The sequence below is a fragment of the Dermacentor variabilis genome, chromosome 4, assembly GCF_050947875.1.
Source record: "Dermacentor variabilis isolate Ectoservices chromosome 4, ASM5094787v1, whole genome shotgun sequence".
NCBI classification, from domain to species: domain Eukaryota; kingdom Metazoa; phylum Arthropoda; class Arachnida; order Ixodida; family Ixodidae; genus Dermacentor; species Dermacentor variabilis.
The window spans coordinates 30,656,147-30,681,970 of NC_134571.1; the positions used below are offsets into that span (position 1 = coordinate 30,656,147).

The 25,824-nt window shown below is 49.6% G+C and overlaps 1 protein-coding gene across 8 annotated transcripts in view; it reads left to right on the top strand.

Annotated features, from left to right (window-relative positions):
* cv-c (RhoGTPase activating protein) overlaps nucleotides 1–25,824 on the top strand; it is a 448,163-nt gene that overhangs the window by 169,343 nt on the left and 252,996 nt on the right. For all 8 annotated transcript variants that reach the window (XM_075688530.1, XM_075688536.1, XM_075688532.1 and 5 more), the window contains 5 exons: nucleotides 2,189–3,212; nucleotides 4,205–4,680; nucleotides 7,991–8,097; nucleotides 10,596–10,964; nucleotides 13,039–13,300. In XM_075688530.1, the coding sequence (XP_075544645.1) occupies nucleotides 2,189–3,212; nucleotides 4,205–4,680; nucleotides 7,991–8,097; nucleotides 10,596–10,964; nucleotides 13,039–13,300 (2,238 nt within the window). The remainder of the gene's footprint in view (nucleotides 1–2,188; nucleotides 3,213–4,204; nucleotides 4,681–7,990; nucleotides 8,098–10,595; nucleotides 10,965–13,038; nucleotides 13,301–25,824) is intronic.

The window sequence follows — 25,824 nt, forward strand, 5'->3', positions numbered from 1 at the left end:
CTCGGTCGGGTTTCCGTGCGCACGCGCCCGTGTCTGCTCGCGTCGCCCCGCTCTCGTCCGTGGCCCGTGTGTTCCGGCTGCTTGCGATGCGGAAAGGAAGGAAAAAAGGTCCCGCACCTCGTTGACCCCTTCCGGTGACCCCGCGGGGGGCGCGTAACGCGGGTGCTCGGCGGCCCCGCGCGTCGCGCTTTCCCTCCCTGCGCCGTCGGCGGCGGTGGGTCTCTCAATGGCGTCGGCGTCGGCCGCGCTTGCAACTCGGCCACAGTGACGGCCACGCGCGCTCTCCGACCTCGAGGGCCGCCGTGAAGCGGGGCGAGTGCCTCGCGTGTGCGTCCCCCTGCGTGTGGCCCCGTGCTGCTGCTGCTACAACTAGCGGTCTGACATAACTGGAAGCCTCGGTGCGCACACACACACACACACACACTCTCTCTCTCTCTCTCTCTCTCTCTCTCCTTAACCCTAACCCGCTCACGCGCGCGTAGTGTATCGTCCCACTACCGTAATGCGTGGGGGCGCTGCGAAAGAAAGAGACGGCGAGAGACAAAAGGTGGACGGGTGCACTGACGGCCGATTTGCATGAGCAGTGCTGTGGGAAAGCAGGGGGCTGTCTGGAGTTCCTCGCCAGCTGCCGCTTACAGCGAAGGCTCGGCTGCGACTTTGCGCGAAGTCTGCCTGTTTTCCCTGCAGTGGGTATACCTGGTGTCCCAGCTAATCTGGACCAAGATATATTAGTCGAGTTGAATTAATCAGGAGCTCCCACTACGGCGTGCCTCATAATCAAATTGTGGTTTTGGCACGTAAAACACTAGAATTCACACAAGGGAACAGTCATGCCCTTCTGGGGTGATCAGAAGGCGGAAATGATTCTGGCATTGGGGGCGGCGACAAGAGGAATGCAGCCAGTAAACAGGATGTCCCCTGTAACTTGAGAGAAAGAGAGAAAGAAGAAAGGGGAAAGTCAGAGTTTATCTAGATGGGAAGATCCGGTTTGCTACCCTACGCTGGGGAGAGAGGGGAGGGGAAGGTAGAGTGATAGCAAAGTAGAGATAAAAAAAGAAAGGAGCATAGACATAGTCACAGTCGGTCACTGTCGCCGCATACCGTCACCGCACAGCACAATAGCACTTGCAGCACTATAAACATCTGTTCAGGCTACAGCCGCTTGTCCAATTCTGTTGCCCTTAAAAACTGCAACAGTAAATTGAGCCAAACATTAAAAATATGCAGATGCCACATAGCTGTACAGAACCAAGGTAATGTTGTTTGTCGTTCCTAGGAAATACTCAGGTCATTTATTTTTCAATCTGCCTAATTAGATAATTAGCCCTAATTAATTGCTGAACTTCGCAAACATAATTAGAAGAAAAATGTCAATGAATATTGTAGAGCAACATGAAAAGCTCCTCATACAGCTTTCTGTTGATCAATGCATGCTAAATAAAAGTGTTTTTCCGAGCGTGAAAGAAGCCCGCGAATATACGCAAAGTGCATATTCAGGCTCTAGGTTGTTTCGGACGAAAGGGGAAGAGCCATACGTAAACACTGTTGCACAATAACTACCGTGATGCGCTAAACTCAGCTTATATATATAAGTATATGTTGCTGCGCGCTGCAGTTATGGTATGAGATATCGAAGCATCGAGCTAGAAAGACGCTAGGAGGCTTCTGAAAGTGTCAGGATTGCGTGTAGAAAGAAAGAAAGAAAGAAAGAAAGAAAGAAAGAAAGAAAGAAAGAAAGAAAGAAAGAAAGGTTGATTTTCTGAAGAAATTCATAACATGGTGGGAGAACCACACTAATTGCCAGACCGAGGCCTAGACTTGTTTTTATGACTAGTTCTCTGCTATGCGCGATGCTCATTGCGGGAAACCGCAATATACTGAAAATTTCTTACAGCTTTTGTCGGAACTTGCGTATAGTGTTAGAAGACGGGGAATTATGTATTTGGTCGGCTGCACGCGTGCTGCTCATAAGAACATTGTGCACATTCGGCTGCTCAGAAGAAAGCTGAAATAACGTCACCATTAAATCTGAAACATCATTTTCCCCTGGACTGGCGCACAGGGCCGGAAACAACGCTGTTGGTAGCTCCCGTCACACGCGCATAGTTCTGTACATAAATAAATTGTGCCGTGGAGTTCTCCGGAACCGCATTTCATTTTTTTTTTCGTTATGATTCTCATTTTGCAGGCCGAGGTAGGTAGGGCCGTCGAGGACCTGCTCGCCTCCGAGTCCCCGGGAAGCTCGTCGTCATCGGCTGGAAGCCGCAAGAACTCGTGTCCCGACCTGTACAGCTACGGTGATGCGGACGAATCGTGCCGGACGCCGCGCAAGTTCGTGGCCACTTACACGTCCCTGAGCGCGCCCAGACCCCGGCGCGGCGTCAATGGATTCGGCGGCTCCTCTTGCTCCGACAAGGCGCAGCCGACGGCGGCTGGCCTCGTCGTGACCAACGGCTCTCGAGGACGCCGCGCCAGCGACGGCGAACCGCCGACGTGCGCTTGGGACGCGTACTACGGCTGGGAGTCTCTGCAGCTGTCGCGTCCCCCCAGCGGCGACGCACACCTGCTGTCCATCTACACCCAGCGCCTCGTGGAGGCGGTCAACGGGTCCTTTGCCGAAGATCTGTCCTCGCTCGACAACGATGAGGGGCCATCGACCGAGTCGGGGAGGATCGAGTGCGGCAGTGACGCCGTCGACCAAAGCACGTCGACCGTTCGGGAGGATACCGAAGCCGGCCGCTTCACCGGCGCTGCCGAGGAGGAGCCGGTCTCGGCGGCGTCCGCTCAAGGGGACGGCGCAAGGAATGGCGAGAGCGACTCGACGGCGGCGGCGGCTGCCGCCTCGCCATTCGGCGAACGAGGCGAACTAGATTCCCAGAGGAGAAGCAGCGACGACGGCGAAAGTGGCGCCGAGAAGAAATTGCCACTGATCCGGTCGTCTTCGTGGCCCGACCTGGCGACGCTGCGGTGCGGCCGCGCACCTTCGCAACCGCCGACGTCCTTGTGCGGTTCCAGCCGTGCCCGCAGCTGCCCGGAAACAGCGGCTGACAGAGCCATGAGCGGCGTCGCGCCGTCTTCGGTTGGTGATGCCGACAGTTGCCAGGCGCTCAGCTACGACGGCTCGATTTACAAGAACCAGCAGCTTTACTACGAGCGCGACGAAGGCGGCGAGGAGGCGAAAGAAGAGTGTGTGCAGTCCGCGGACAGTCTGAGTAAGTGCATTTCTTTTCCCTCGCCGGGCGTCTTCGCGGTTTGTTTTGATGCCAATTAAAAGCGCCCTCCGTTTTCCTGAAGTAACGCGCCGCGTTGAAATTATATTACCTCTCTAAATTGTGTTGCGGTTCAATGCCGGTTTTATTCGATCGCGCGAGAGAGTACGATACGGCAAGATGGAAGGCATTGAAACAAGCACCTGTAAGCAGTATTGCACTCGAGCCATCAAAACGCAGCCCTCATGGCTGTGTACAGTACTGAGTCAGTGCAAGTGCATCGAGAGGGATCAGTAAGCACACTCAGTCGGACACCGCGCAGTCCAGAAATGAAACGTAAAGCACAGTCCGCATATCGAAATGCCTTCCGTGGGAATCCAGCCTTACTTTGTACAGTCAACACATTGTTGATATTCGACGTGTCATACAATCGTTATGCGAATGCGTATCGCCTTTTCACTTTCACTCCTTCTCTCAATCTTTTACTTCCATTTGCTCTTCCGCGAGTGCAGGGTAGCCAACCAGGTGCAGTCACCTGCTTGCCTTTTATTAATCCTTTTCTACATCGACTTATGCAAATTTGTATTGCATATGTCGCCGACCTTAACGCGTCTGATCGGTTTTGATTTCTCGCCTGCGAACTAAAACGTCCCGCTTGCCATTTAGCTTTACGAAGTTCATGCAGTATTGTTTCTCATAATCTCGTTTTTCTCATGTACACGTGCCGGCGCACTGGCGTTATTATTTTTCATGCGCTTAAATGTAGAAATCGGAACATTTGGTGGTATACCAGGACATTCGAAGGGGCAAACGCACGCCTCTGCGCTAAATGTGCTCTGTAGTATGCGATTCGAAACTGGCCTACATTGCGGCGAGTGCGAGACTATCTTGACACCGCAACTTGGCTACCTGAAATGCCAATTGCATTCAGTATTTTTCCCCGCATGTGCAGAGTTTTCCTGATCGAGATTCTCCTCAAATATTTTCCTGTGCAGGTTCTGTCAAGAACGTGCCCGCCGTGGATGATTTTACTGCAGTCGAGCTACGAATCAGTGATTCTGACCACGACGACGTGACGAGGGCGGCAGCCGGCTGCGACTTGCCCGAGCTGTTCATCCGCGAAGACGAACGCGATGAACCGCCGCCGACGGCTCGAAGCGGCGTCAGCAGCGACTACCGCACCTCGGTGTCAGCCGGGGTTGCTCCGCCGGCGTCGTCGACAGCCGCGGCGCTGCGCGACTCGTTCACCCTGGACCTGCGCTCGCCGGGCCTGGTGCGCAGCCGACTCAACCCGTACACGATCGAGGTGATCGCGAACCACGCGTCGTCGCCCGACGAAGTGCTGGCCACCGTGTCGACGCTCGAGGCGCGGCTGGCGTCGCATCCGCTGCCGCCGCTGGTGATCGACGAGAACGAGCCGGACACGGGAACCTGGTCGTCCACCTCGACGGCTCACTCCGCTTCCACTGTGGTCAGTCCGGAGCGCCTCCTGCCGGTCGTTGCTCGCCTCCCTGTGTGACAGTTTCGATCTGGGGTTGCCGACTTTGTGCGCGAGTTTGAATGCGCACGTGTTTTGCATTTGTCCTGCGTGCGCGCGAGAACCACTGAAACAGGTCTCTTCGCTCGCACGTGTCGATAAGAGACCTGCATGCGATGAGCTTGTTTTGGGTCCTTGGCCGGACGCAAACAGCGTAGCCGTGATTGCAAGGGCAGCTTTAGCTTTTCGGCAAGTCACTGGGCTTTACGCACGGCCTTATGGAGGACGCAATGTACTGGACTTGCATTATACGCACATCCTTCTCCTGTTATCAGCATTCACCAGTCCTTTTCTTCTCCGTCACTTTTCCGCACTGTTGGGTATAGGAGTCCAGAGCAAGCTATCGCTCAGGACGGGCTTTGTGTCTTTCTGTAGAACTCTCTGTCCCTCTCTATCTGTGCCGCTGTTATGTAACTTACTCGAAGGGTTTCGCACGGGTCAAAAAGAAAGATAAGGAGGTAACACGGCAGTTTCCGACAGCGAAGTGTCGTCAAAACGGCGCCTCGATTGTCATCGCGTCGTCGCCGTTGTCGTGCCGTTAACTGCATTGCGGAGGTAATTTCTTAACGCTGTCAAAGGCGCCTATGTATGTGCCATTTTTCGTTAGTTACTTGCACATCCGCCCTGAGCGACCGCGGGGGAGGGGGGGAGGGGGGGTACGAGACTGCTTTATACCGTGATCCTAAAGCACCTGTCCCGCGTCATGTGTTGAATTATGTGGAGTTTATTTTACAAAAGTAAACCGCATGGACATATGGGCTAAAAGCTGTCACTGTAGCTTGGCGAATGCCTATAGATGGTGCGTTTGATGGCCCACGCCTTCTTTCTTCTCGGAGCTCTTCGTATATTTACGTCGCTTGCGCAAGTTAAAAAAAAATAAGGACGTTTTACGCAAGCCGGCAGTTCGTTTCATGTTAACGGCGATCTTAGCGTTGCTTAGCTGAACACACTCCTTCGGAGTCGGCGACGAAGGCGCCTGGCGTGTAGCACTATATATGTAGCGTTGAACGTACGTGTGTGCGCGAGTGCGGAGCGAGTAGCGGTTTTCCCGGCTGGCCCTGGAGCGTGGCCAGGAAATATGATCGTGGCCGCGATAGCGCCAGCTGAACACGCCCGATAGCATCTTCTCACTCAGCTGCATGCGCAATTCGCTGTGGGAGCTTGTTGCGGAGACGCGCTTACGTTGACGTGGCCTCGCGCTGTAACCGCGGCGGGAGATCCTGGCGCGATATTCTAGAATGTTGTTTGAGCCAGGGAATGTGGCGAGAAAAATAAAAATCTTTGTGATTTCTTGAAGTGAAGAATATCTAACTTTTAGATGGTGGCGACAAGTTAAAGGGTTGCTCTTTCGAAGTAAACAAAACCGGTTACACAACTTTTTCGTGTGGGCTGATTTTATTTCCGCATCTTCCTTGTTCTTTTTTTCTGCGGCGCCTTTGCTTTTAGTAGTGAGCTATTTTCTGTCGCATAGTAGATCAAAGGAAGTCGCATATGTTGCTTGATACGGCTGCTGGTGGTCTTCGTTTTTTGAAACATTTCTGCAAAAGTGCGTGCGCATAAGTGCGTTGCTGTAGATAGGCCTAAGATTTGGCAAACGAAGCACATGAGTGGTCCTGTAAGGTCGGTGCGATCATTGAGAGAAAACGTTTGCTGCAGCCAAACTCGGATTTCCGAATGCACGCGAACATACAACCATAAAGCAGCCGCTGAATTCACTGTCATCTGTGACATTTAAAAAACGAACAGCCTATTTTCAGTCGCAGATATGGTATAACAACTTTCGTTTGGTAGCGTAGGTCTTCCCTAAAGGTTCACTAAAATTACGAAACCAGAAAATTGCGCCGACAAATTCAGAACGCCGCAACCCGCGAAGAGAAAGAAATATCTCTTCTACAGTTTCGAAGTAATTTGCTGTGACAGCAGTTGCTCCCCCAGATTCCTCCAACGCCCCTAACTTTGTGCAAACCACCTGCGATATTGAAGCAATATCTCGCCCCCCCCCCCCCCCCCCCCCCCCCCGACCACCTACTCCAGTTGTCTGCGGCTTTGACAACAGGATGACAACGCCGAACGAAGGCAGGGCAAATGCAACACCCTAACAATGACAAACCGCACGAGGGACGGCGATGACAGCTCATGGACTTGCATCTGAGACAGCGAATACAGCTGGCTTTTCGAGAGGATCGCTGAGAGTAACTTCTGCGCTCAAACCCACCCTGTCAGCGGCTGCTACGCACATTGCATCCCGTTGCATCCGAAATACATGCGCAGAAGCTACGAATCTTCGAGGCTGCATTACACGCACTGCAATGGTGAACAGCGCAGAGCGCGAGAAAATTGGCACGTGCTGGACAGTTGCACTGAACTCGTTTTACACCTGTTAAATCATCAGTTTTTCTAATGTGTGACCTCGCTGTCTGATTATCTGTTTTCACTGCGCTTTCCTTGCGGGCCGGTGTGCCGAGAAACTCGTAAATGGCGTTGTAGTATAGTGTCGTCTGCTTCTTATGCAATGTATGCAACCTCGAATAAAATGTGTTTATAGCCATCCAAAAAAGAAATCTAGAATGAAAGAAACGTCGGCGTATTTTTTTTCTCTCCCATTTATTTTTCGTCGCAGAAATCTTCCAGTATCTTGGCGAAAATTAATTGTTCTTGCCCAGCTTTTCAAACGGGAAATTGTACGATCCAGATATTCAGATCGTGTTCATGTTAAGACAGTGAAGTGGTGTGACTGCGAAAATAGCCAACTTTTCAAATATTACACTTTAGTTCTTTTGGCACCGGCTGAAGCGGGTGAAATTGCATTGTGAGTTTTTTTCTCGGAACGCAGGGAAATCCAGAACGCACAAAATAAATATAGAATACCGGTCTGGTTGACATAATATAGCCGCAAAATATTTGAAGCCTTGGGGGTTCAATCGATCGCCTAAAAAACTCTGAAGTTCAAACTTTTTGCAAGAAGCCTCGTGTTCAAGGACAAAAAAATGTAGCTTTGGTGGTCGGCGTAAAAGCACATGTGATACATCATTACACAGCCCTGCGACAGACCTCAAAAGATGTCTGTCGTCCGCGCTGTTAGGAATGTCCAATTGGCCTGGCTAAGAACTCTCGCGCACGCTGCAAAAGCGGCACAAACTGCCCAGAGAGAAATTTCGTGCATAACGTTTTCATTCATTAAGGCGACCTTCCCTTACACTGTCCGTGTTTCTTCTGTTTTCCCCCTCATCTTTGCGCACACCAGAGTCGCCACGAGTTGGAAGAGTTCCTAAAGAGCGTCGAACCGCCACACGATCCTCCCGGTTGGCCGCAAGACGCCGTGACTCAGACGACACCGGAGATATCGCGCAGGTAAGATCTTGCCGGCTGTCGTCATCAGTCAGCTTCCCAACAGTAGCCTGGGAAGGGAGTTGGGTTCGACCGTGCGATACGGTTCTGCTGAGTAGTTCGCTTTTCTGTGAACTTATTTCCGAACATTCACCGCATGCCGCTTGGCGGGAACTGCTTTGGAGCGCCTCTTCATCGGAAGCGAGCTCGTGTTCATACCAGGGTGTATATACGCAAGCAACCAGCCGCACGCTTGGTTCTACGCGTTGTAACTTTTCCATCTGCCTCCTACTCCGGTAAAGCTAACACTGTGCAACACACTCGTGCGCACAAAGTATGGTTCTTGTGTATAGGACCTCCGGAATGACGCATTTATTCATTCAATTGAATCTATTCGCTATCATCCAACTCGCTATATCTTGTCGGAAATATTATTGCTGCTATGCTATCGTCTGACAGATTAAAAAAGAACAAAAACAAAGAAGAAGACGCTTAATCTGACATCTCGTCACACAGCGTCGTATATCTATCGCTTATGTACTTTCCACAAGATATATAACACTAACGACAATTTTAAAAGACGCTATTGTTTGCCACACCCAACGCAGAGACTTAAGAGTCCAAAGTCCATGTTCCACAATGCAGAACTGACCAACACAATGATTCATTTGTTCCGAAGACCGCATCGTACTGGAATAACTGTCTGCCTCCGTCGTCTCCATCACTGATTTTTTTACCCGCTGAGGTGGTGCAGTGGCTTTGGCGTTGCGCTGCTCAGCCCGAGGTGGTCGTGGGTTCGAATCTTTGCTGCGGCGGCCGCATTTCGATATAGGGGCAAAATGCAAAAAAGCCCGTGTACCGAACACTGTGCGCCCCATGAAGAACTCCAGGTGGTCAAAATAATCCGGAGTTCCCTCACTATGGTGTGTCTCATAATCATATCGTGGTTTTGGCACGTCAGACTCCAGCATGTAATCTTTTTCCATCTCAGATTTACTAAATTTCAAAACAGTAACTTTCGATCGCCTCTTGTTAACTTGCATGTAATATACATTGATTTTGTCTAATTTCACCCTGTCTCTAACGCGTAATTTGCTCTGAGAGTAATAAAATAAGTAAAATAAATGCGAGGTTGGAGCCCTCTCGGCGAAGGAGATATACCCGGTATGCGGTGGGCATTCAACCACAAGGCTCTGTCACAGCGATTGTTAGACACAGGGCTCCATTCCTCCCTTTTCACTCTCAATAGCAAACCTTTGGACACGTTCATCGAAGTTTTATAAAGTATAAAAGTATCGAAATAAAGTATAAATGAGGAAACTCCTTGTGAAGGGCAACATTCACCTGAACACTTTCTTTTTTTCTCTTTTACGAATTCTTAATTAGTCTAAGTTGCAGTTTCTTTACGAGGCCGTCGTTTCATGATTTGACTTAGGTCGTGGCATGTAGCTGTTACGCAGCCTTGCGCTACGCTTTCCCGCCCCAAAACACAAAGGGTGATGTGTGAATTGCCCTGCACACTTTGATAAGTTGTTTGAGTGGATTGCCCGGCATTTCTCGCTAACGTCTCTCACAGAAAAATGACAGTCAGGTGTGCTGCCAAATGTCGCGTTTTTGCAGCCTATGTATGCTGGAACATTATTCGTTTGCCATGGAATAGAAACTCATGACTTGAAGAAAGAAAGCGACCTGCACGGGAGGTGCAGGCGCGTCGCTTATTTCTTGGTCCGTGTGCGCCACAAGCACTCAGGAACAACAACGCATTGCCTGCCCTCATTCCTTGTCATGTTCATAATTAGTTGTTAAAATATACTTATTGGTGTAATGGTTGCCGCCGCTCTTGAAATTGTCATCAGGGGCTGACGGGGTAAAAATATTTGTTGGCACTTAGGAGCTGGGCCAGGAGTACTGTCCTTTTACGGTATTTTGACGATGTGTAAGATAACGGATTGCGAATGAATAGACGTTAGCGTATCTTGAGGCCACGAAACAAGATATTGCGGAATTGCTCCATATATGCTGAAAACATTGTATTCCTTGATTTCCGTCTGATTATCGCGTTGCACGTGCTCGCCGCAAGTAGTAAAGCGTGTGGGCTATGTACTATACTAGAGTAGTATTAGCGCAACCATTGTATATAGTACGACAAAACACGGGAAGGGGAGACTTGTTTTGTGTGTCCCCGTTGCGCTACACTGTACATGATGCCATACTAACTATCCCCTCAGTCAGTCCTGTTAGTAATGCATGTGTTGGCGCTTGTTCACTGTTGATACGTATAGCACAGCACGGTGAGGAAATTAGAAAGTTGTGTCTGTTACTATTTCTCTTTAGTGCTGCTCGTTGTGTAGCGCTACCTATTTCTGTTATGAACGCGAGTCTACTTCGACTACTACACAGCTGACATAATACGGGAAACCTACAGGTCGGTGACAGGCCGCAGCGGTGGAACTGGAACGTGCTATCCCACGTTCGCGGTACGTATATCTCACAATATACATTGCTCGTGCGTGCTTGCGCAGCTCCAGTTTCACCTGGGTGGCCGAGGAGTGCGGCGAGGAGCTGGGCTCGTCCAAGGAGAGCCTGGCGACAGCGCACGGCGATGCGAAACCTTCGGCAAAGACGCCGCACCACACCCTGGCCGTCGCCACCCAGTCACCGTCGCCGGTGTCGAACTCATCGTCCTCGTCGTCCTGCGACGCGCCACCGACGCCGCTGACTCCGAGAGCTTCGCCGAGCTCGCAGGAGGTCGTTTCTTCGGACCTCTCGGACAGCGCCGCGCACGGGGCGGTTACGGTGACAGCGGCCAACGTAACGCGACCGCGGCCTCTGCAGAACGGCTCCAGCCCCTCCCTGCCTACGCTGGACGGCCGCGGGTGCGCCCAGATGAGGTGTGCCTACTGCAGCTGTGGTGGCGTTGTTACGCGCGGCTGCGCGAGTTTCAGGAACGAGCATGCTTAGATGCCGAGTCGAGAGGAGTTGCCTGTATTAAGAGGAGCGGTTGGTACGCGAAGAGTGGCTGACGCTGCGCGTTTGTCGTTTCGTGCGCCATTGTAGTAGTAGTAGTTAGTAGGTGGTCGTTTATTAATATCGATAAAGGAAAGGGAAAGGAAGGGAAGGGAATTACTGCTGACCGTGCTGTAACTGTCAAACGCAGTCTGCTAATGCCTGAACGGTGGTCAGGTGGGGGATGGGGGTTGGGATATCCATGTCAAGTGTGACCACAGCTGATTGCAGGCTGTTTCGTGGGATTCGGACACTCCGAATGTGAAACACATGATCCGGCGTCACGTTACCGACAATCGCAAAGCCATAGAGTGACACAAGAGCGTGGCAACCCACTGCCCAGTCAGCTGCTCGGATCATGTGGTACGGTCAGAAAGCTGCTTTTCCTGTGGTCGGCGGTACTGTATTCAACTTTAGCGTTCCCTGATGTTCAGAGTTCGTTCAAATTCGCCGCCAGAGGCGAGATAAGCGCCTGCAGCGTCATCACGCGCAGCGGCTGCGCACGACCGGAACGCTCTTTGCGGCAGCGCCGACAGGGCTCGCTAAGTGTAGCCGTGGCCTACCGTAGCCTGTGCCCTGCCTTACTGCTGTGGTTCAAGTGCCGTGGCTGTCACAGCGACAAGTGGGCGCGCTCCACGGAAGTTGTTAGCCATTGGAGTAGTGTGTATATTGTTCTTGCGCAGTCCTGTCGTTACGGGAAGGAATAATATTTAAAAAAAAAAACAACTGATGCATGGAAATGACATAGACGTCCGCCTGAGGTCGACCTGTCGTCTACCTCGCTACTTTGCTCATATGAAAAGGGAACAGGAGGAAAAGATGGGTGTGAGGGATGACGACGGGGACCGGCAGGTGACTATATATGCAGATTGGTGTCTCAGGGACTCGTTCAGAGCCTGAGTTCTGTACCCGTGTTTATGTGCTTGATCTTTGTGTGGAGCATCAGTTGTTTCTTCTTTCACATTTTATTACCTTTACCCCTTTCCCCAGCACAGGGTAGCCAGCCAGTACTTACGCTACCTAACCTCCTTGTGTTTCCTTCTCTTTCGTCTCTCTCCCTTCAGGCAAAGGCTTCTGCACTTCCTCTACGCGATGACACATACGCACCGTCTATTGCGCGCGTACTTGCCAAAACACGACTTCTGCGAATTGTTTGAAACGGTGCAGCGCATATACTTGTTGCTAGCCCCTAATATGCCTGCACTTACTTCTTCATTAGATATGATATAATTGGCAACATACCAATGAGTGAAGACGTCTCATTGGGACTTTGGCCGGAAGAGAACAAGAAAGCGAGTATGTTCACAATACCAGTGTTGTAGACGCTTGTATTTTGGTCGCATACCATGCCAGAGACGTTCGAGTTGCTCGAATGGGGCAGCATTCTCGTGTTTCTCGCGTTCCGCTCGGTATCAAATACTTCAATACCACGGATATATGGCAATACGCTCGTGGCCTTATGATGATTATTTATGGTCAGGATTCGCCCAACACAGTGGCAAACATAAACGAAGGGGCCAACGAGCGCTACTGTATCAGCCTCCTTCGTTATTAGCCTGCATTTCGCTGTTATCCCCTAAGACATGTGCTTTATGAATATATGTGCTTGGTCGCGTTTTTTTTTTCGTATGTGTGAATAGTGTAGCGCGTTACACAGACATGCATGACATTAGTTCTGACCGGTACAGTGCATAAACACTGACATTTCGTGACATAACACGCTGCAGTGATGACAATAAAGACAATTGTACGCATCGTATTTATTTCTATAGTATTTAAGTGACCACTTCACGAAAGCTTCCACTCATAAAGAAATACGTGTGCGTTGGATCTGCGTAATTTTTCTAACGTCCGAACCTGTTGTCTATGCCACCGCACATAGCTTGCATGCACTGGATACATGCATGTGAATTGCGCAACGCTATTCCTTTGTGTTTTTCTCCCGTCTGATTCTGGCAGCACCCAGAGGCAACAGTCATTGGAGGAGAAGCCGCAGATCCGGTCTCTGTCTCGCCCCACGACAAAGGCGGCGGACAAGAAATCTCCGCAAGTTGCGTCGTCGCTTCCGTGGACCTCGCCGCAGCAGCTCAGTCATAAGGCGTCTTCGGCGCCAGTGTTGCTGAAAAATAAAGCCCCGACGTCCTTGGGCGACAGCGGAGAGAAGAGGAGCCTGCTGCCGGACGCGGCGTCGGCGGGCAGCACCCCCGAAGAGGAGGTCAAGGTACGTGAGCACGTTGTCTTCTGGCCGAGGCGCTACTTCGCCAAGCCCAGTTCTAGGAGATGAGAGAGTGACGCCATCGGTCTCGGCTCTGGCTTCGTTACTTCTGTGGCTGCTTGCAATTAAAACTGTGCACTAACCCACGATGGCCTGTTGATGCTTGTTTTCTTCGCCTCCACTTTTCTATATCCTGTTATGATTGGGTGTCTCCTGGCTATAAAGCCCTCGCGCGATGACCTGTCAGCGCCTCTTGGCTTTGGTCTTCTGGTCTCTCTGGTGAGCTGCTCACAACTACTTGGCGAAAAAAAAAATTGGGCTGTATGGTGCCGAAACAACTCTCGAACTTGATGGTTTTATTGTGCTTGGTCAAATCATATATGGGATAGGAAAGCGCGCTGCATGGTTTGCTGCAGCAGCTACCAAGTGCATTCCTCAAAAAAAAAAAAAAAAAAGGAGCATCTAATGAAGAGATATTTAAGCTCGCTTTCACTGAAACTATCACAGTACAGAGTCAAACGTACGCAACTATAACACTTAAGAAAATAATTTAACGTGCCTTGAGTGCATCTGTATTCCCGCTTTCTGCACAGTTAGTGCTTCCAACTCGTCTTGAAGCCAAAAAGATACACTGACAAGGAAAGGAAAGTCTAAGCATTTTTTGCCACGCTATCTCGCATTTAACCTTGTATTTTGTTTTGATGCCACATGCTTTTCTTCCCTTTCTGGCTGGGTTTTTGCATCTTTCCTGCAACATAACTAGGATGGCAGTAAATATCTAAAATGATGTTGTCACCTGCCATTAGTGTGAAAATGCGTCTAGAAACTACAGGTGTCGTGGAGAGGGCATGATAGTTCACACGCATGACAGAACGTCAGAACTAGTAACTGTTATTAAGCTACTTCCCACTGAATGTGTAGGTCTTACTAAGGCATTGTCATTTTCGTACACTGAAGCGTTGCACCTTAAAGCTGGACCACAGGCTAGAGAGGCAGAGAGAGAGAGACAAAAGCAAAGATAGTGAAGTTAACAAGATGATATATCTGGTTAATTACCCTGTACTGGGGAAGGGAAAACGGGTGTGGAAGTTTAGAGAAAGTAAGGCAAGAATGAATAGTAATAAAGTTGCCATGCTTAATCTGTGCTGGCGTAGAGTTCCCATATGCGTTTGGATATTACGTTATAATACTGCAGCTAACTTCAAATCAGTGCAGTACAGTACCTATTTAGGTGTAATGTCGTTAAAAGCACAGGATCTAGGACCGCTGCTGCTTAGAAGAGCATAGTTCTTTAGTGGCTTTTGACTGCGCTGTCGTTTCGAAACTCGTCGTGAAGTAACCCGAGATCCTAAGTATTAATTACTGCGAGCACAAGTGGGGGTTTCGGGAACGTCTTGCGTGCCTTACTGTATGGTAATGTTGAATGGAGCTTGAGTAAGCATCACTTGAGCAATCCACTCTAATAAACGAATTTTCATGACACCCCCACCGAAACGCCGCTTTGTTTGTTGAAATAACTGTCACTTTGGAGACCTTGAGTTCGTTCGAAGCTGAGCTGTACGAGCCTTCTTTCGGAAACTACCACAGGGTGTGTTCAGATAATTAATTTTTTATATGACGGTGAAATCCCTCCACACATAAGAGCGGAACTTATTTTTGCAGCTTACGCCGCTCGCAAGAAAGAGCTTAAATGAGACTGGGGAAAATGCGGCCTCACATAGTTGCAAATCTTTTTCGACTTTGAGAGAGTCTGAAAAATAAAAATAACCAACATTTTTTATGCTGTCATACTTTTTATAGATATTCAACTAGTAGCCACATCATTATCTTACAAAAACAAATCTTAAATGCATTTTCTTCCTTTTTGCACCGCTGCAAGTTGCTTCTTAGTGGCTGTATCAAGTAACAGCCATCACGAAACACGACTCTGCCATGCCGCGACACTGCACACAACAAGGTTTGTTTCCTTTCGAAGACCTCCACAACCTTCGGTCACTCCCCTTTCATGCCGTAAAGTTTCGTTTTATTTGCATCTTGTTAAGACGTGATGCAAATATACGATTTTTCGAGAAGGATCGGCCGATTTCTTTATTGTGTAGGGTTGACTGGTTGATGGCAAGTTTTCACTGCCTCAGAGCAGCAGTGGGGTTACGCGAAACGCCGCAGTGTATGGCTGTGGATTATGTTATGTCACCTGCCCCCAATCTACGCTTACCTAAATCTAAGTACCGGGGTGCCCTTGCGTTCGTTCCCATTGGAAGAGTCCCCGCTGCAACGAGTTTAACGCGCTACTTCGCGTTCAGCAGGAGAACCTCATATCCCATGAGCGACCATTACAGCTAGTCAATTCTTTGTACCTTTTTAATGCGAAACACCTGTTTTTCCTCTGTAGCACACGAGGTTGCCAGTAGTTCGTGACACAAACGGAAGCTATAGTTAAACGCGGCGCGACGTTCTAGAAGACAGGCCGTGGGGAGCTCGGCACCGCAGCCTACATATAGGGGCTCATTGCTTTCTTTTGTACTAGAAAAAAAAATCATTATAATGCTACATATTTTTGATTATAACAGATAAACGATGGCAGTAGATAACCCATGGGGAAGTTGCATCGAAATCGGAGATTACTGTTTGTTTTTCATTCTTGCGCGAAAGCTAAAATTTGTGACGTTTTGTGATATTTCAAGTTTTCCCTACAAAATGAAAAATGCCAGTGCGTAAGAGGGAATAAATGCACTTTGCAGCACGTTCCGCATGTAGCAAAATATGCACAGAAGGTAAATTCAGAAGAAGCTCACGGTGACAAGACATTTGAAAACAATTCCCCAAAAGGGGCAATTTTTTTCCCTTCGTAACAACTTTGCCACATTTTGTTTCTGTCTTGGGCTTGCGCAGTCAATTAAGTGTATTTTATTTTGATTTATAAACCTCTGTAAAGTAGGTACATAAATATGAAAGCATAGAGTAGTAAAAGTCGAGCTTTCGATATATCTGGAGTCCTGCACTAAAACTTTCAAGAGGTGAAAAACACATTAGTTGAAGCCACGGCCGGAAAAAAAATTTCGACTTACCCGATATCCATTAAGAGATATCAGAGTTCGAATTCAAAGTTTAATAGACATTTGGAAATTGACAAAGAAACTCGAGAACAAGTTAAGGACCGTACAAAGAGCGGTGGGACGAAGAACGTGTGGCGTAACGTTAAGAGACAGGAAGAGCGTGGAGTGGATCGGAGAGCAAACGGTAATAGCCGATATTATAATTAATATTAAGAGAAAAAAATTTGCCGGACGATTATGCTTCTTGGTAATGCGATCTTTCAGCGAAGCTGCTGCCTTACTTCAACAACAGACAACCGCATACAGAACACGCAGTGCCGAACGGAGGCGATTCTGCGTTTTGGATTGGGCAGCACCGAGTCGGGCGCTCCGCCGACGCGCCATAGCTCCATATTATAGCAGGTCACCGCCGCAGTAACGGGGTGGGGGCGTGAGATTAGCAATTGTTATTTAATGTTTCTTCTGAGGTGGGATGAGGAAACGGGCGGAGAAAGGGTATTGAGTAGAGGTCACACACTCATTCACTCACAGGCAGGCCTCAATGGGGCCGCACAAGGTTGGGGTGGGCAGCAGAAGTAAGGGGATGAAATGCTATCACTGTTCTTCTAGTCACCGCAACGGCACTGCGCCAGGTAAGGGGAGGTATAAGGCAAGAGTGGAGGCGGGAGAAGGACAGCGAGGCGTAAGCACTGCCAGTGGTGTCAAATGCCACTGAGGAATGCGCCCCGCAAACTGGGAAACCAGAGACACGGCTGAGGGCCGTACAGCCACGCGACACGGAGACGGAGGAGTGGAGAACCGTGGATCACGCGCGAGGCGTCAAGAAGCGCCCGCCGCCGGCACCGCGGCAGTACCGCGACAGCGGGAGAAGGGACGGCGAGGGCAGAGTGGACGGTAGCGGCGCGAGTCACCGCAACGGCGCTGCGCGGAGGAAGGGGGCGAGAGGATGGGCGAGAACACATGAGCCGGCTTTGGAGGACTAGGGGAATGATTGTACGAAACTCTATAACAAGGGGAGAGCAAGACTCGGGCCGCGCTCGAGAGATGGAAGCAGGAGCGCGCGTATGATGACCTTGGTTACGACGAGGCACGACGGTGAGGCCGATGGCGACGCGAAATGCGGTAACGGGCGCCAAAGAGCGTCGCTCTAATATGTAGCTGGACATGCCATGTAATGCGTTGGATAGATAACCGTAGACCATTGGAGTTTCAGAATGGGGGCGAAGAGAAGGGAAGCGCAGTCGAGGACGACAGAAAACTAGGTGGGGTGATGAAATTGAGAAATTCACAGGCGCAATTGGAATTGGTTGGCGCAGGACAGGGGTGCTTGGAGGTCGCAGGGAGAGGCCTTCATCCTGCAGTGGACAAATGGGCTGATGATGATGATGACTGTTCTTTGGTCCCCTGGAATTCATTCGGGCGATGTTTTGCTGCGGTTTAAGTCACGAAGGTCCCTGTACAAGTTGTAGTCGGGCATGTAAATATATGGTAGCGGGCCCATGCCATTGTCCAACTCATCGCTCTCATCGAGAACTAGGAGTACGGGATTTATTTAGAATATCTACATGAAGACAGGAGAACGTTACATTTCATCACTCTAGCATGACTGAAAACTAAGCACCCCGAGCAGCCGAAAACGGCTGCTTAAAAACCTTCTGGCCTCCCTAGATCCATATCACCTGCTAAGTCGGCTACAATAGCATATCACCCTAAACAACGCGCTCGTCGAACAATGAGCCGACTGTATATTGATGAAACGCCTATAAACTGGGTGCGACAACACCGTTATTTGGGGTTAATTGTGGATGATCGCATCTCTTGGCGTCCTGCCGTTAAATCTGCACGAATTTTGAACATACCACCTAGTTTGATGGCCCAACTGGAGCGAGATCATCGCGTTGCCCTTCGCCTAATGCTTGGATTACCTCGTGAGGTGCAATCTCTTGCATTACTTACTGAAGCGCATCAGTTACCCCTGAGGCTGCAAGCAGATCAGAGAGCTCTGTATCATATTGAGCGTCTGCAACGCGCATCGAATGGTCAATCGCTCCTTGATCGTCTGATTCACCGCCCATTATCTCGCATGGGAAAAATGGCGGCATTATTTATGGATATCACTACCATTTCTGAACATGCTGTTAAGAATGGCGAGCTGCAATGCAAGATTGCCACCCAGTTACGACTGGGGAAAGCAACATCTCGGGAGCATCACCGCGAACTTCTAGCGACAGCGTGACTAAAACGACTTTGTGTCGGGGAACAAGACGCGCATCCTCCACTCTCCGTCGCTTCAGCTAGGATGCGTTCGATGAAGCGGGCTTTGTGCTGAAACCGCCGCCATCCTCTAGCCTCATCGCCGTTGTGACGGAATGAGTTCGGCGGGCGAACTATTGTGCCCAAACTCCCCAGCGCGGACCTGATCTGCTACGCGTGCGCGAGCTGCCGCGGGAAAGCCGTTTTTTGTTGCTTCCCACGCGCCGACCGGGACGCAGGACAACGAGCTACCCAGAATGGATCCGAGCTACCCGGAACGGCTCCCCTCTGACGTCGGTTCCGGACATTCGCCCGTGGGTGCCTTTGTGTGTGTAAACTGTCCTGCGGGGCGGCGGCGAGTTTACAATCAGTAAACGAACGTTCGCGTCACCTTGTATCGCGAGAGGACCGAGTGTTTAAAAACTGCTGTGGTGCGAATGCTCGAGACCTTTTTTCTTAAGCAGTCATGTTGGACTGGCACTCTTTTTCTTAAGCAGTCATGTTAGACTGATGCACTTTTCTCAAGCAGTCATGTTAGACTGATATAAATACTGTAAATAAACCCATATTCCTCGTTCTCTATGAGAAGCAGTTCTTCCCTTCATCAACGTCCTCAGCGTGGGTAAGTTGGACGACGGCATGGGCCAGCTACCTTCGAATTCATGCCGGACTCCAATCTTGACTACGGATCACGAGCGATGGGATTGAGCCCCCAATCCTGACAATGCTGCTTCAGATACGTCTCCGCCTCCAAAAGGTATCACGAAACACGTATGCCCCACTTTCCTCACAATCCCTGACATGCACAAAAAGTCTGATATGGCTGTTTCGGCAATATTTCGATTGGCTCAGTCTCACTTGTTCGAAAAGTTTCCAGATTATCTTCAAGTTTTCACAGATGCATCTGTACACAACGACGGTCAAGGCGCCTCTGCAGCTTTTTACTGCCCTTCAACTCGAGTACGACGTATCTTTCAAATACCTCATCCAACTTCGTCAACAACTGCGGAACTAGCAGCGATTAATGTTGCACTGAAATACGTGCAATAGGAAATAACTACATCGGAAGGTTGTCATCCTTACGGACTCCCGTGCTGCACTTAGCAGGTTACAACGCAGTGAGCTTGATTGTCCACTTGCGCGCAGCATTAATGACTCTGCGAGCAAAATTACATCACGTGGGGCATCTCTCGTTGCTCAATGGATACCTTCACACGTAGGAATCGCCGGAAATGAAGAGGCTGATCGGCTCGCTTCAAGTTGCGTTCATAACAACTATGACTGCCCAGAAATTATGTGCAAGCTTGATGACGCTCGTCTGCTGATTCGTCGCCACCTACTCAAGCAGCATCCAGATCAGCGCGTCGCAAATGGAACGTTCCCGCCCCGCCCCGTGTTCGTGGTCGAGGCTTGCCTCGTCGCGCTAGAGCACAACTGCTCAAGCTCAGGGTTGGTTGCGTGAACGTGCACGAACGTTTATACAGACAAGGGCGTGCGGAAAGTCCATTGTGTACGTCTTGTGGCTGCTACGAGACACTTCAGCACCTTATACTTGAGTGTTCCGCTTTCAGTGCGCAGCGCATGTCGCTAGTGAGAAACTATCATCTTCTTGGCCTGCGGTGTGCGACACTCGAGGAATGTTTATACCCCAGTGGCTGTGCATCTAAACGTGATCAGGCCCATCGCGCCCTACTAACCGTTATAGACCTAGCTAACTTAGGTTCACGTTTGTAGCATGAGCATTCAACATTCTGTAGTAGCGTGACCTTTAGTGACCGGCCCTACTGTGTGTGATCAGTACTGTACCCTAACGCTTCTTCCTTCGAAGATGGGAGGTGGCGGGTTCAAACACCTTGTAGTGGATATTGTGAACCGCTGATTACGTGCAGGTGATTACGTGAAACGGTGATTACGGGCAGTTTTACTTGGCGTCTCATCGTGGAGAACACAATTAGCCGCATAGCGAACTAGCCATGGATGTGGTTGATAATTGTGGAGGCTGTTCGACGCAGCGTCACTTTAATTCCGGCTGCAGAGTTCTACTTCAGTCTTTAGATTTGTCCTGTTGCAGTGTTCTACTTTGGTCTTTAGATTTGTCCTGTTGCTCTCCTTTCCTCTTTCCTTTTTCCTCCCCACCTTCCTATCTTCCATTTCTGTGTTGCTGTCACCTCCCTTCAGAAGTGTAGGCAGGCGTTGTGCCCCTTCCGGTGGCAGTTGCCAGCCTGCTCCTCGCTTCCCCTTTCCTGTTACCTGTGTATATGTGTATATGTGTTCAAAACAAATAATAATAATAGATCCATAGGTGAGGGAAAACTGCCGTTCAACATTCGGCCAATCGGAGCGTCCAAAGTCGTCGTAGTCGACCCGCCTTTGAAGGGGGAGGGTTCACAGACTCACGTCCGCACTTTTGTTTCACTGAACACACCGAGCGGAGAGGGTCCTCGTAGACAGCGGTTGTCACGCTTGACTCAAACTGGCGCCTCTTGATTCTAGAGCTGACTCCGCAGTTAGCCGCCGCGTCTGTCAAACGACTGTGACGATTACTGGGGCCCGTGAAAAAGCGACGCAAAACACCCTTTTTCAGGAGTTCTCTTTCTCCAATTAGACCGTGAAGGCAACAGCGACCCAACTAACTATACTCGGTCCGCCAAACCTGGCTAGACTTGCTGGTGCCGTTGGGCTGTCCGAAGGAGGCGCATTGTTGGCTTTACAAAGCGACACGTCGCAGCGGGCTTGGGGAGGTTTGAAGGTCACTACCCTGCCGGCCGATCGTAACAGCCCGCACTTGCGTCTTGTTATGATTCGTTTGTTTTCCTTTTTTTCTTTATCCAGTCGTCTTGCGTCTCAGAAGTACGATACAATGTACACCATAATTCGAAACAAACATAAACAGCAATGATTGCAAACTTGAAGGGTCTCTGCGCGAAGGCGTGGGTGCAAAAACTCGGAAGCGATGTGTCATTTTCACCCAAGCGCCGGTGGGCTTCAAAGGGCCTGCGACGCCATTTAAGGCGACGAGTTTGCCTTAGTACAGCCTTACACATCATGGCGACCAGGAAAGAAAAACAGAAAAGAAAGGTTTGTTGCATGCATTTTTTATGCGCCATTTTCTCGGTCCTGTGCACGCTTTCAGTATAGTAGTCCGACATCCTTACACCGGCGTTTTTTACATATACTGTATAGAAGAAAAAAGAAAGGAGAGAAAGCGCGCACATAGAACGTTAGTGCATGCTTGTTGTGACCTGCTTTGCGAACCGAAGCTCTGTATTATTAATAGTTAAAGATCAAGACGGGGGCCGACAGATGAACTAGCACACTGTGGTGTAAAAGATACAAACAAGGATAAAGTGCGTGATCTCTGTTTGTAACTTGCATTATATGGTTGAAAGCCTTATCACACTGACATATTTTGATCGGGAGGAATTGGCGGGCTAGTCGGTTTGGCAACTCTTCCCCTTCCCCCCTTCTCAAGCGCAGGGTAGCCAACCGGGCGCGTTCTTAGTTAACCTTCCTACCTTTCCCATTTCGTCTCTCTCTCACCCTCTCGATTGAACGACAGCGCACTTAATGTGACATAGACGAACATTAAAACACACAGACACACCTGCGCTGAACTACAACGGGAAGCTTACTCGCAGCGCGAGAGCCTTCAGGTTTGACAAATCAAGCGTGCATGGCTGGAAAGAAAGGGATTGTGAGGGTGTATCAAACGGATGAGTTATTGAGGCCGAAAAGTTCACTCACGACAGGCAGTACGATAATAAAAACAACTACAACAACAACAAAGCTTAATGTGAGCATGAAACCATTGATACACCACCCTCGAGTTTTGGGCGATGAGAAAACGCGCCTTGTCCTCTGAAAAGCCACCGAAGGGCAGCTGACGCGCGTTTGCCCCGTGCTGTGAATTTTAATCGCTTCTCAAATCTCTCAAACTAGCTTGGCTCGTTCCTTCCATACCATCTTTTTATAATTCGGGTGCGCATCCGTAGTCTTCACACTGGAACGCCGGTTGACAAGAATCTTTTTTTCCAAACAGATATCTGTGCTCTCTCAGCCTTATGTTTAGGTATCTTCCTGCTTGGGCTTGCCCAGGAATGAGATCTTTAACTTTTCTGCGAATGTAAGCAACTCTTTCCCTTCTACCCGCCGCGGTGGCTTAGAGGCTATGGTGTTGCGCTCCTAAGCACGAAGTCGCTGGATAAAATCCTGGCTGCAGCGGCCGCATTTCGATGTGGCTGAAAGGCGTTTTTAAAAACGCCCGTGTCCCTTGCGTTCGGGGCACATTAAAAATCCTCTGGTGGTCAACATTCGGAGTCCCCCAGTACGACGTGCCTCATAATCAAATCGTGGTTTTGGCACGTAAAGCACCAAGAGTCATTCATTCATTCATTCATTCATTCATTCATTCATTCATTCATTCATTCATTCAACCCTTTCCCTTCTACGTGCCTCGTATCCTTGTTGACGCGGGCCAAACAAACAAACAAGTGCTAAAAAAAACGAACAGTGCCCTCAGGATCGAGTAAATATGGTAGTGTTCTTGAAGGGACAACAAAGAGCAACGCTAGCTGAGTTATAACAGGCGTGGAATTCCTTCAAAACTCTGGTTGCATTTACTTGGCCTAACGAGGTGGGTAATTAGCGGAGAAAATATAACGACTAGGCTTCCCTGTTTAGCACTTCGCAGCCAAACCGCAGCACTGGTGACATATATGTGTGATCTAACCACGAGCTGCGCAGTATTGGCGCCCTTATAGGGGCCACCTTTGTGCAGTGTGAAGTTTTCAAAACTTTCTAGATTGCAATTCTTTTTGTCCTGTGAATGAACCGTTGTTCATTTTTATCAAGCTATCAACAAGTCACCAGCTGATGATACAGAACTCTATGGCGTCATCAGATGTTAGTGCGGGAACTTCAAAATGGCGCCACCACGTGTTCATAGCTTCTTTCCTTTTTTTTATTTTGTCGTCCTTTCCGGCTTGCCTACCCTCACGGTAAGACTGAAGGTTTCGATATTCCAGAGGCGTAAATTAACAATCGACATCAACCCGTGGTTCCTCTTTAGTGTCCGTTTTAGGCTTCCCCACGACTGCAGACCGTCCGCTATTACAAGTCTCGCGCTTTGCACGAGAAAGGAAATAAAATTAAGTAAGGGACGGTGATACATTATACATGAGGTTGACACCTTTGGTAAAGCAGGCAACGTGCGTCTAGGCGAGGTAATGGTGACGGGCTTCAGAGCTTCTTGCGGCTGGAAACTGTATGTCTTACCCCGACGAATGCCCCGAAAGAATTAAGTGAGACGGCATATAATGAAAAATTGCTGCAAGACGCCAGTAGATATGAAGGTCACGTGTCGTTGCACTAGTATGCTAGCCTATGGGACTGAGTCATGGGTATAAATATTGCACCCTTCTCACAGAGGGCAACTTTCAAGTGTTAAAATAATTGTGCCCCATACGAATTTGACGATTATTAATAAATAGTTTTATTATTGCGTGTATACTCATTCATAGTTTTATAGTACGCGCTCGACAACCCTCCCTTCCATTGCCTGCCTCGTCGGAGACTGAGCGAACTTGGTTTGTTGTTAAACGTCGCAGGACAAATGAATTAAATACCAGAACGGCTATTATGGATAAGCAAATATTGACAGTAGCTAACCTTGTTAACTGGCGGCAACTAACTAACTAACTAACTAACTAACTAACTAACTAACTAACTAACTAACTAACTAACTAACTAACTAACTAACTAACTAACTAACTAACTAACTAACTAACTAACTAACTAACTAACTAACTAACTAACTAATTAACTAACTAACTAACTAAATAAATAAATAAATAAAACGAAGCGGCGTTTTTAGAAATATAGTAGCGTTAACGTAGGTGCCAAAGCCTGCCAACCGTAAAGTGTTGAAGGGGAGCGAGACGGCGAGAATCTAAAAAGGTCAATTCTTGGTGAAGGGCAAAGCAGCCCAGAAGAGACGTTCAAAACCACCGCCTCTGTGGATCCATTGTCTGTTTGCGCAATACCCACCAGATGGCGCTGCCGTTCCGCAGCGTCAGCAACGCGTGTTTGCTATACCGCCCGCAGCTTGTCGCAGCTGCTAGCGGCCTCTCCACAGAACACTCGGGAACGCCCTTGGCCCGCGCATGCCCGTGGAAGCAGGGAAGAACTACGAGAGCAGGAAAAATGAGAAAAAAAAGAAGAAAATGACCGAACACAATGTTCGTTAGTTATGCCTCATAATTATGCATGTTTTAATGACCGTGACCCGCACGAACGCGAGCGTAAAAAAAAAAAAATATATAGTCCCGCATAATTGGCCACTCTTTCGCACTACTGTCGTTGTTCCACAGTTCCCGTTGGTGCCGACTGCGAGATGGGCCACTTCCGCGGGCGCTTTTCTTCGCAGCGCTGCTTTTCCTTCGCGAGGAAAGAATAAGCGCCGTTGGACGCGCACGTTTCTTTCATCGTTCCCTGGGTGGGAACTTAGACCGCCAGAGACATATGTCGGCGAGCTTGCCGATCTAATTTGGATGCAAATGTTCGGAGACGAAGAGGCCGCTGTCGGGGGACGGCGAGCCGCCGACTTTCCGCCGAGCCTCCTCGTATTGTCCTTTGCGGGCGCACGTTCTGCTCCAAGGGCTGCGAAGCACAAGAAAGGCTGGCGCGTCTAGATTGCGTCTTCTCTCTGGCTGGTCGGCTCGCTTCCTGCGGTTTCGGATGGCCCGCTCCTCCGTTGACTGGATTGCCTCGTTCCTACGTCGTCAGTGCCGCGAGCAGCGGAGCGCTTGTTAGAACACAATGAGGAGTGCATTTGCTGCGGCTGCTGCCTGTTCGCCTTCGGTAACGGACGCTGTGCGGCTGCGCGCATTCTCCGTGTAGGCTGGCGGCTCCATGTTTCGACGGGGTAGAAATCCGATATCTGCAGTGCCGTAGTGCGGCGTCATATTTGTTTTGCCCCCCCCCCCCCCTCCTGCGCACCCTATTTTGGCTAGCCTGCCTCACTCTGCTGGTTGAATTTTCCGCTTCCGTCGTCACGGACCTTTACCACTTATGGCGATGGTAAACGAGAACGCGGGTTGAAACGTTGGGTGCCTGCTTCGGGTTCGGTCTTTTCTGGAAAGGCCCCGTGATTTAGCGCGTTGCATTAGGAAGCGCTGTTAGCTTAGCCCGCCTTGCGTAGGTGCAATGCGCTTTATATGCGTG